The 12500-nt window shown below is 46.0% G+C and overlaps 1 protein-coding gene across 1 annotated transcript in view; it reads left to right on the top strand.

Moving 5' to 3' along the window:
- diaph3 (diaphanous related formin 3) overlaps positions 1-12500 on the top strand; it is a 711417-nt gene that overhangs the window by 314874 nt on the left and 384043 nt on the right. Inside the window, exons 17-18 of the mRNA XM_090206735.1 lie at positions 1-45; positions 4872-4986. The exon at positions 1-45 is cut by the window's left edge and continues 243 nt beyond it. Coding sequence (XP_090062861.1) covers positions 1-45; positions 4872-4986 — 160 coding nt within the window. The remainder of the gene's footprint in view (positions 46-4871; positions 4987-12500) is intronic.

The raw sequence follows: 12500 nt of genomic DNA on the forward strand, positions 1-12500 counted from the left end.
GAGTTCAAGCTTGAGACTTCCATGAAGCGCCTCAACTGGTCCAAGGTGAGACTCACTCACTCAGTCACTCACTCAGTCACTCAGTCAGTCACTCAGTCAGTCACTCAGTCAGTCACTCAGTCAGTCACTCAGTCAGTCACTCAGTCAGTCACTCTCACTCATTCAGTCACTCAGTCACTCTCACTCATTCAGTCACTCACTCAGTCACTCGCTCACACACACACATCCACTCTCCTCGTCCATTACCCTAGCCTCCTCCCACACACTGCCTGGCCTTCTGTAGCTAACATCTTGCTAAACATGGTGTGTGTCTGAAAACACAGCATGTGGCTGTGAACAAGGCTTGTTTTGAGGTGTGTGTGTGTGTGTGTGTGTGTGTGTGTGTGTGAAGTGCTACTCAAGAGCCCTGCCTGCTGATCACACAATAAATTAAATTCTCTAGCGATCTCTCCTGAGTTTTAGAGGCACCGTCTCTAAACTTTCAAGTCCTATCAGTGTAGAGGTTTGGGGGGGGGGGGGGGGGAGATTCATGCATATTAAACGTGTGTGTGTGTGTGTGTCGTCCTGTACAGCTGTACACCACCACAAAGGGGTCTCCTTTGAAACCTGTCTCATTGAAACCTGTTTACAAGCTGATCACAACACCAAAGGCGTCACCTAATCACACCCTAATATTCAGTGTGTCGTGCACTACTTTACCACGGCTTAAAAAAGTAGTTCTCTGATGTTATATATATATATAGGTAGTTGGGTGTCGTTTGGGACGTATCCTTGCTCCCAGAGCTTCCTTCCCCAACAGGTCAGATGGTCCAGCTTGTTCAACAGCTGGATAAACGTTTATGGGAAAGGAGAAAAAAAAACAGAGAAGTGAGATTTTTAAACAAAAATATGAATTGTAAAATAGCGTGAAGTAATATCACCGAGACGAGATGAAACAACATCTGGTCTTCTGTGCTGAGCCAAGTCTCGTCTGAGACTTCTGGTCCAATCAGAGAGGAGAGGGAGGAGCCCCCCCCCCCCCCCGGCTTTAAATGGCTGTTGGCACGGAAACGCTAGCCCTGGAAACATCTGTACTGTTGCTTGTTGTTGCCATTATATATATATATAAATAAATATAAGATATATATGTCAGGGAAGAAAGTTGGACTTTAAAAATAAACAACTTACTTTAAAATGTCTCAGCTTTTCCCCCTCGATCCTTCAAGTAGCATTCAACCAGCTGATACAGACTAAATGATTCCTAAACCTGTCTAACTCACCCGGGGTGTTACTGTCAGACTAAACCTGTCTAACTCACCCGGGGTGTTACTGTCAGACTAAACCTGTCTCACTCACCCGTGGTGTTACTGTCAGACTAAACCTGTCTAACTCACCCGTGGTGTTACTGTCAGACTAAACCTGTCTAACTCACCCGTGGTGTTACTGTCAGGCCAGCTGATACAGACTAAATGTTTCCTAAACCTGTCTAACTCACCCGTGGTGTTACTGTCAGACTAAACCTGCCTAACTCACCCGTGGTGTTACTGTCAGACTAAATGATTCCTAAACCTGTCTAACTCACCCGTGGTGTTACTGTCAGACCAGCTGATACAGACTAAATGTTTCCTAAACCTGTCTAACTCACCCGTGGTGTTACTGTCAGACTAAACCTGTCTAACTCACCCGTGGTGTTACTGTCAGACCAGCTGATACAGACTAAATGTTTCCTAAACCTGTCTAACTCACCTGTGGTGTTACTGTCAGACTAAACCTGTCTAACTCACCCGTGGTGTTACTGTCCGACTAAATGTTTCCTAAACCTGTCTAACTCACCCGTGGTGTTACTGTCAGACTAAACCTGTCTAACTCACCCGTGGTGTTACTGTCAGACCAGCTGATACAGACTAAATGTTTCCTAAACCTGTCTAACTCACCCGTGGTGTTACTGTCAGACCAGCTGATTCAGACTAAATAATTCCTAAACCTGTCTAACTCACCCGTGGTGTTACTGTCAGACCAGCTGATACAGACTAAATGATTCCTAAACCTGTCTAACTCACCCGTGGTGTTACTGTCAGACTAAACCTGCCTAACTCACCCGTGATGTTACTGTCAGACCAGCTGATACAGACTAAATGATTCCTAAACCTGCCTCACTCACCCGTGGTGTTACTGTCAGACTAAACCTGTCTAACTCACCCGTGGTGTTACTGTCAGACCAGCTGATACAGACTAAATGATTCCTAAACCTGTCTAACTCACCCGTGGTTTTACTGTCAGACCAGCTGATACCGACTAAATGATTCCTAAACCTGCCTCACTCACCCGTGGTGTTACTGTCAGACTAAACCTGTCTAACTCACCCGTGGTGTTACTGTCAGACCAGCTGATACAGACTAAATGTTTCCTAAACCTGTCTAGCTCACCCGTGGTGTTACTGTCAGACCAGCTGATTCAGACTAAATAATTCCTAAACCTGTCTAACTCACCCGTGGTGTTACTGTCAGACCAGCTGATACAGAGTAAATGATTCCTAAACCTGCCTCACTCACCCGTGGTGTTACTGTCAGACTAAACCTGTCTAACTCACCCGTGGTGTTACTGTCAGACCAGCTGATACAGACTAAATGATTCCTAAACCTGGTTAACTCACCCGTGGTTTTATTCTCAGACCAGCTGATACCGACTAAATGATTCCTAAACCTGTCTAACTCACCCGGGGTGTCAGACAGCTGATACCGACTAAATGATTCCTAAACCTGCCTCACTCACCCGTGGTGTTACTGTCAGACTAAACCTGTCTAACTCACCCGTGGTGTTACTGTCAGACCAGCTGATACAGACTAAATGATTCCTAAACCTGCCTAACTCACCCGTGGTGTTACTGTCAGACCAGCTGATACTGACTAAATGATTCCTAAACCTGCCTCACTCACCCGTGGTGTTACTGTCAGACTAAACCTGTCTAACTCACCCGTGATGTTACTGTCAGACCAGCTGATACAGACTAAATGATTCCTAAACCTGCCTCTCTCACCCGTGGTGTTACTGTCAGACCAGCTGATACAGATTAAATGTTTCCTAAACCTGTCTAACTCACCCGTGGTTTTACTGTCAGACTAAACCTGTCTAACTCACCCGTGGTGTTACTGTCAGACTAAATGTTTCCTAAACCACCTAACTCACCCGTGGTGTTACTGTCAGACTAAATGATTCCTAAACCTGCCTAACTCACCCGTGGTGACAGACCCAGCGTTGGTGAGCCCATCGATCCATGCTGCTCCTCAAGTCATTCATCTGAACACTGTGCTCAGTGTCTGTAGTCCTGCTCTACGGGACGGAGGCCGCAGTGTGTGTGTGTGTGTGTGTGTGTGTGCTTGCCTGCGGGTGGGGAGGTAGTGTGTGTATGTGTGTGCATGTTATTGTGTGTGGGTGGGTGGCTGGACCAGCTAGAACAGCAGCCCCTATCTCTATCAGGACCAGCTAGAACAGCAGACACTATCTCTATCAGGACCAGCTAGAACAGCAGACACTATCTCTTTCAGGACCAGCTGGAACAGCAGCCACTATCTATCAGGACCAGCTAGAACAGCAGTCACTATCTATCAGTACCAGCTAGAACAGCAGCCACTATCTCTATCAGGACCAGCTAGAACAGCAGACACTATCTCTATCAGGACCAGCTAGAACAGCAGACACTATATCAGGACCAGCTAGAACAGCAGACACTATCTCTATCAGGACCAGCTAGAACAGCAGACACTATATCAGGACCAGCTAGAACAGCAGACACTATCTCTTTCAGGACCAGCTGGAACAGCAGCCACTATCTCTATCAGGACCAGCTAGAACAGCAGCCACTATCTATCAGGACCAGCTAGAACAGCAGTCACTATCTATCAGTACCAGCTAGAACAGCAGCCACTATCTCTATCAGGACCAGCTAGAACAGCAGACACTATCTCTATCAGGACCAGCTAGAACAGCAGACACTATCTCTATCAGGACCAGCTAGAACAACAGACACTATCTCTATCAGGACCAGCTAGAACAGCAGACACTATCTCTATCAGGACCAGCTAGAACAGCAGACACTATCTCTATCAGGACCAGCTAGAACAGCAGACACTATCTCTTTCAGGACCAGCTAGAACAGCAGACACTATATCAGGACCAGCTAGAACAGCAGACACTATCTATATCAGGACCAGCTAGAACAGCAGCCACTATCTCTATCAGGACCAGCTAGAACAGCAGCCACTATCTCTATCAGGACCAGCTAGAGCAGTCCTCAGAGATGTGTCAGGGAAGACGTAGGAGAGAGATGGGAAAGGCTAATAGCTAGCTTATTAGCTAGTCTCTTCCTTTTGATGTTTTGACACCCCCTTGACCTGGTGTGGCCCTACTCCAAGATAGGAAGAGAGGGTGTGTGTGTGTGTGTGTGTGTGTGTGTGTGTGTGTGTGTGTGTGTGTGTGTTGCTGGGGAGTCTATCCATGGTTCTTGTTATTGTAAAGGTCACGTGTCTTCAGTCATACCCCCCCTTCTATCAGCTGTAGACTGAGACGATGGTGTGTATAGGGGAGGGACTATGCAAATGAGATTCATATGTGTGTTTGGTCCTTCTATCAGCTGTAGACTGAGACGCTGCTGTGAAGGTGTGTTGTGGTGTGTATAGGGGAGGGACTATGCAAATGAGATTCATATGTGTGTTTGGTCCTTCTATCAGCTGTAGACTGAGACTCTGCTGTGATGGTGTGTTGTGGTGTGTATAGGGGAGGGACTATGCAAATGAGATTCATATGTGCTCAGTACTTCCTTTGTGGCTGCTTGTCCATGTTCACATATTAACCCGCTGGTCTCGCCTGCCTTCTATTGGTGCGTCTGTGTGTAGATCCGCCCCCAGGAGATGTCCGAGAGCTGTTTCTGGGTGGTGGCTAACGAGGATCGCTATGACAACCCTGACCTGCTCAACAGACTGGCGCACACCTTTGGCTCATACAGACCAGGTCAGGCTAACTACTGTTGTTATTGTCTCTGTCTGTCTCTCTGTGTCTCTGTCTCTCTATCTGTGTCTCTCTGTGTCTCTGTGTCTCTGTCTAGCTATCACTAGGTGGAGGAGAACTATCATGGTCCTGTATCGTACTACTAGGTAGAGGAGAACTATCATGGTCCTGTATAGTACCACTAGGTAGAGGAGAACTATCATGGTCCTGTATCGTACCACTAGGTAGAGGAGAACTATCATGGTCCTGTATAGTACCACTAGGTAGAGGAGATCTATCATGGTCCTGTATAGTACCACTAGGTAGAGGAGAACTATCATGGTCCTGTATAGTACCACTAGGTAGAGGAGAACTATCATGGTCCTGTATAGTACCACTAGGTAGAGGAGAACTATCATGGTCCTGTATAGTACCACTAGGTAGAGGAGAACTATCATGGTCCTGTATAGATAGTATCACTAGGTAGAGGAGAACTATCATGGTCCTGTATAGATAGTACCACTAGGTAGAGGAGAACTATCATGGTCCTGTATCGTACCACTAGGTAGAGGAGATCTATCATGGTCCTGTATAGTACCACTAGGTAGAGGAGAACTATCATGGTCCTGTATAGTACCACTAGGTAGAGGAGAACTATCATGGTCCTGTATAGTACCACTAGGTAGAGGAGAACTATCATGGTCCTGTATAGATAGTACCACTAGGTAGAGGAGAACTATCATGGTCCTGTATAGATAGTACCACTAGGTAGAGGAGAACTATCATGGTCCTGTATAGTATCACTAGGTAGAGGAGAACTATCATGGTCCTGTATCGTACCACTAGGTAGAGGAGAACTATCATGGTCCTGTATAGATAGTACCACTAGGTAGAGGAGAACTATCATGGTCCTGTATAGTATCACTAGGTAGAGGAGAACTATCATGGTCCTGTATCGTACCACTAGGTAGAGGAGAACTATCATGGTCCTGTATAGATAGTACCACTAGGTAGAGGAGAACTATCATGGTCCTGTATAGTATCACTAGGTAGAGGAGAACTATCATGGTCCTGTATCGTACCACTAGGTAGAGGAGAACTATCATGGTCCTGTATAGATAGTACCACTAGGTAGAGGAGAACTATCATGGTCCTGTATCGTACCACTAGGTAGAGGAGAACTATCATGGTCCTGTATAGTACCACTAGGTAGAGGAGAACTATCATGGTCCTGTATAGATAGTACCACTAGGTAGAGGAGAACTATCATGGTCCTGTATCGTACCACTAGGTAGAGGAGAACTATCATGGTCCTGTATAGTACCACTAGGTAGAGGAGAACTATCATGGTCCTGTATAGTACCACTAGGTAGAGGAGAACTATCATGGTCCTGTATAGATAGTACCACTAGGTAGAGGAGAACTATCATGGTCCTGTATCGTACCACTAGGTAGAGGAGAACTATCATGGTCCTGTATAGTACCACTAGGTAGAGGAGAACTATCATGGTCCTGTATAGTACCACTAGGTAGAGGAGAACTATCATGGTCCTGTATAGTATCACTAGGTGGAGGAGAACTATCATGGTCCTGTATAGATAGTACCACTAGGTAGAGGAGAACTATCATGGTCCTGTATCGTTCCACTAGGTAGAGGAGAACTATCATGGTCCTGTATCGTACCACTAGGTAGAGGAGAACTATCATGGTCCTGTATCGTACCACTAGGTAGAGGAGAACTATCATGGTCCTGTATCGTACCACTAGGTAGAGGAGAACTATCATGGTCCTGTATAGTACCACTAGGTAGAGGATAACTATCATGGTCCTGTATAGTACCACTAGGTAGAGGAGAACTATCATGGTCCTGTATCGTACCACTAGGTAGAGGAGAACTATCATGGTCCTGTATAGTACCACTAGGTAGAGGAGAACTATCATGGTCCTGTATAGTACCACTAGGTAGAGGAGAACTATCATGGTCCTGTATAGATAGTACCACTAGGTAGAGGAGAACTATCATGGTCCTGTATAGATAGTACCACTAGGTAGAGGAGAACTATCATGGTCCTGTATAGTACCACTAGGTAGAGGAGAACTATCATGGTCCTGTATAGTACCACTAGGTAGAGGAATTCTATCATGGTCCTGTATAGTACCACTAGGTAGAGGAGAACTATCATGGTCCTGTATCGTACCACTAGGTAGAGGAGAACTATCATGGTCCTATATAGTACCACTAGGTAGAGGAGAACTATCATGGTCCTGTATAGTACCACTAGGTAGAGGAGATCTATCATGGTCCTGTATAGATATTATCACTAGGTAGAGGAGAACTATCATGGTCCTGTATAGTACCACTAGGTAGAGGAGAACTATCATGGTCCTGTATAGATAGTACCACTAGGTAGAGGAGAACTATCATGGTCCTGTATCGTACCACCAGGAAGTGCCACAGTGTCATAGTGGCTCTTTAATAAGGTTAACCAAGCAGACAGAGACAGCAGGGGACTTCCTCCTCCTCCTCCTCCTCCTCCGTTGTTGTTGTCGTCTATTTGTCCAGATCTCCTCTCCTGATTAATTTAAGAGCTGCTTCGTGTTATACTCCTCTGGTCGTGTCGCGATGTCGTCCGCTAGCTGGTTCACCGTCTCACCGTGCCGTAGAGGACACCATTTTGAATTATTCATTCAGCCATTATCTACCTGTCACTACTCCTACATGCAGCACAGACACACACACACTGTACACGCGCGCGCGCACACACACACACACACACTGTACGCACACACACACACACACACACTGTACTTGCACACACACTGTACACACACACACACACACACACACACACACACACACACACACACACTGTACACACACCAGAGGAGCACCTTGTTGTGTGACATCAAGGTATTAAATAATGGAGACAGTACAGGTATACAAACACTTGGACAGGTGATGGAGAGGAACCTAACATCAGACCTCATCAGACCTGAGGTTCTGTCTATCAGGGATGTTCTGGTCTAGTTACATCAGACCTCCTGAGGTTCTGTCTGTCAGGGATGTTCTGGTCTAGTTACATCAGACCTCCTGAGGTTCTGTCTATCAGGGATGTTCTGGTCTAGTTACATCAGACCTCCTGAGGTTCTGTCTATCAGGGATGTTCTGGTCTAGTTACGTCAGACCTCCTGAGGTTCTGTCTATCAGGGATGTTCTGGTCTAGTTACGTCAGACCTCCTGAGGTTCTGTCTATCAGGGATGTTCTGGTCTAGTTACATCAGACCTCCTGAGGTTCTGTCTATCAGGGATGTTCTGGTCTAGTTACGTCAGACCTCCTGAGGTTCTGTCTATCAGGGATGTTCTGATCTAGTTACGTCAGACCTCCTGAGGTTCTGTCTATCAGGGATGTTCTGGTCTAGTTATGTCAGACCTCCTGAGGTTCTGTCTATCAGGGATGTTCTGGTCTAGTTACGTCAGACCTCCTGAGGTTCTGTCTATCAGGGATGTTCTGGTCTAGTTACGTCAGACCTAGCTGATCTAAGTGCTGCTCTCCCATGTCTCTGTGCTGCTCTCCCAGATCTCTGTGTAAGGAGTATACGGTTTTAAGTAAGCCACTATGGGAACTAGGGCTGTCCGCGACAAAAAAAATGAGTATTGGTCGATCGAAAGTCGACATTTTTAAAAGTGTATAGACACACCCTATATGTTAATCAGGGTATAAACACACCCTATATGTTAATCAGGGTATAGACACACCCTATATGTTAATCAGGGTATAAACACACCCTATATGTTAATCGGGGTATAAACACACCCTATATGTTAATCGGGGTATAGACACACCCTATATGTTAATCAGGGTATAGACACACCCTATATGTTAATCAGGGTATAGACACACCCTATATGTTAATCAGGGTATAGACACACCCTATATGTTAATCAGGGTATAGACACACCCTATATGTTAATCAGGGTATAGACACACCCTATATGTTAATCAGCCAAATGATTTGAGCTTGCGTGATGTTTTTCAGTTTACGGTTTGATGAAATAAGACCTGTCTCAAGAGGGCTCCAGAGATCTAGATAACCAGGAAGAAGAAAATAAAAAAAAAACTTGAACTTGATCCAACTCTTCTTCTCCCGCTCCTGCTGTCTGTCTCAGATTCCTCTCCTGGCGTTGCTGGTAATTGGCTACACGAGGAGTGGACAACCCTTTTCTCATGTTGAATGCCAATTCGTCTTACCGTTTCTACCGATCCGCGTGCCCGGTTATGGTTATTCATTCGCACGTTTTTTTGTGAAACGGTTTCATTTAATTTATAACGTTTTCACATCTCAACGTCGTGTGGTTAATCAAGATGAAATCTAAATGAAAATGATTCCAATCTAAAAGTAACTTCGGTCGCCAACTATGTAAAAAAAAAAATAGCCCAACATAAAGCCGAGAAATAGTAATATTGCAGCCTGCAGGTAGAAAATATCCTGATGAAAATGGACATCCTGTTAATCACGTTGTCTTCACATGGCCCTGTCTACAACGAACGGCGCGAGGGGACGTGGGACGGAGCTCCATTTGGCCTCTGGAGGTTCCCCAAATCGTGTCAAACCCTCCGTAGAGACCTTCTGGTGTCATTAATGTGGACATGAAGCCACTACGTCAGACCTGCTGGTGTCATTAATGTGGACATGAAGCCACTACGTCAGACCTGCTGGTGTCATGAATGTGGACATGAAGCCACTACGTCAGACCTGCTGGTGTCATGAATGTGGACATGAAGCCACTACGTCAGACCTGCTGGTGTCATGAATGTGGACATGAAGCCACTACGTCAGACCTGCTGGTGTCATGAATGTGGACACGAAGCCACTACGTCAGACCTGCTGGTGTCATGAATGTGGACACGAAGCCACTACGTCAGACCTGCTGGTGTCATGAATGTGGACACGAAGCCACTACGTCAGACCTGCTGGTGTCACGAATGTGGACACGAAGCCACTACGTCAGACCTGCTGGTGTCATGAATGTGGACACGAAGCCACTACGTCAGACCTGCTGGTGTCATGAATGTGGACACGAAGCCACTACGTCAGACCTGCTGGTGTCATGAATGTGGACATGAAGCCACTACGTCAGACCTGCTGGTGTCATGAATGTGGACACGAAGCCACTACGTCAGACCTGCTGGTGTCATGAATGTGGACACGAAGCCACTACGTCAGACCTGCTGGTGTCATGAATGTAGACATGAAGCCACTACGTCAGACCTGCTGGTGTCATGAATATGGACATGAAGCCACTACTTCAGACCTGCTGGTGTCATTAATGTGGACATGAAGCAACTACGTCAGACCTGCTGGTGTCATTAATGTGGACATGAAGCCACTACGTCAGACCTGCTGGTGTCATGAATGTGGACACGAAGCCACTACGTCAGACCTGCTGGTGTCATGAATGTGGACACGAAGCCACTACGTCAGACCTGCTGGTGTCATGAATGTGGACACGAAGCCACTACGTCAGACCTGCTGGTGTCATGAATGTGGACACGAAGCCACTACGTCAGACCTGCTGGTGTCATGAATGTGGACACGAAGCCACTACGTCAGACCTGCTGGTGTCATTAATGTGGACATGAAGCCACTACGTCAGACCTGCTGGTGTCATTAATGTGGACATGAAGCCACTACGTCAGACCTGCTGGTGTCATTAATGTGGACATGAAGCCACTACGTCAGACCTGCTGGTGTCATGAATGTGGACATGAAGCCACTACGTCAGACCTGCTGGTGTCATCTATGTGGACATGAAGCCACTACGTCAGACCTGCTGGTGTCATGAATGTGGACATGAAGCCACTACGTCAGACCTGCTGGTTCGTCTACGTGTTTGTTTCTACTGTAGCCTGCGGTTTACTGGGCCGTGATGGAACAGATCACCCTGAGGTTTTTGGAGGCTGTTCTCAACAAAAAAATAAAAAATAACTCATCAACTATTCATGTTTTATTTCCCACTGCTAGAATGTTCCGTCGGGATAAAATCAATGTCTTTGTCCTGAGCAGTACTGCACCACTCAGTCTAATAGAACTCTCCGTCTGGTTGGAAGTCTCTAGAAGGTTTTCACTGAGTCATGTAAGACCTCTATGTTATTCACCTGTTTGACCCCTGACATTCAAAATGCTTTGCTGCTTTTTTTTTCTAAGTTTGTCAAAGTGGGAAATGTGACGCTTCGTTGCCAGACGTGTTACTTTAAGTTGCTTATCTTGACGATATCTTGGAATCAGGTGTCATTCTCTACAGAGAGGTTTCTCCTTCCCAACCTGGATGAATCAGGTGTTATTCTCTACAGAGAGGTTTCTCCTTCCCAACCTGGATGAATCAGGTGTCATTCTCTACAGAGGGGTTTCTCCTTCCTAACCTGGATGAATCAGGTGTCATTCTCTACAGAGGGGTTTCTCCTTCCTAACCTGGATGAATCAGGTGTCATTCTCTACAGAGGGGTTTCTCCTTCCTAACCTGGATGAATCAGGTGTCATTCTCTACAGAGGGGTTTCTCCTTCCTAACCTGGATGAATCAGGTGTCATTCTCTACAGAGGGGTTTCTCCTTCCCAACCTGGATGAATCAGGTGTCGTTCTCTACAGAGAGGTTTCTCCTTAACCAACCTGGATGAATCAGGTGTCGTTCTCTACAGAGGTTTCTCCTTAACCAACCTGGATGAATCAGGTGTCGTTCTCTACAGAGGGGTTTCTCCTTCCTAACCTGGATGAATCAGGTGTTATTCTCTACAGAGGGGTTTCTCCTTCCCAAACCTTGATGAATCAGGTGTCGTTCTCTACAGAGAGGTTTCTCCTTAACCAACCTGGATGAATCAGGTGTCGTTCTCTACAGAGAGGTTTCTCCTTAACCAACCTGGATGAATCAGGTGTCGTTCTCTACAGAGGGGTTTCTCCTTCCTAACCTGGATGAATCAGGTGTCATTCTCTACAGAGGGGTTTCTCCTTCCTAACCTGGATGAATCAGGTGTTATTCTCTACAGAGGGGTTTCTCCTTCCCAACCTGGATGAATCAGGTGTCGTTCTCTACAGAGAGGTTTCTCCTTAACCAACCTGGATGAATCAGGTGTCGTTCTCTACAGAGAGGTTTCTCCTTCCCAAACCTTGATGAATCAGGTGTCATTCTCTACAGAGGGGTTTCTCCTTCCCAAACCTTGATGAATCAGGTGTTTCAATTTTTATTTATTTATTTAACTTATATTTTTTCAGGGGAACCCATTGAGACCAGTCTCTCATTTACAATGGTGCCCCGAGGACAACTCTACAACACATTCAGAATAATCAATAAAAACAAAATATAAACTATTAATTATGAACACAGCAGGTCTGATGTAGTGTCTTCCTGTCTACAGTAATGATACCAGCAGGTCTGATGCAGTGACTTCCTGTCTACAGTAATGATACCAGCAGGTCTGATGTAGTGACTTCCTGTCTACAGTAATGATACCAGCAGGTCTGATGTAGTGACTTCCTGTCTAC

This window comes from Oncorhynchus mykiss, chromosome 18, assembly GCF_057628025.1.
Source record: "Oncorhynchus mykiss isolate SJ-2025 chromosome 18, ASM5762802v1, whole genome shotgun sequence".
Classification (NCBI taxonomy): domain Eukaryota; kingdom Metazoa; phylum Chordata; class Actinopteri; order Salmoniformes; family Salmonidae; genus Oncorhynchus; species Oncorhynchus mykiss.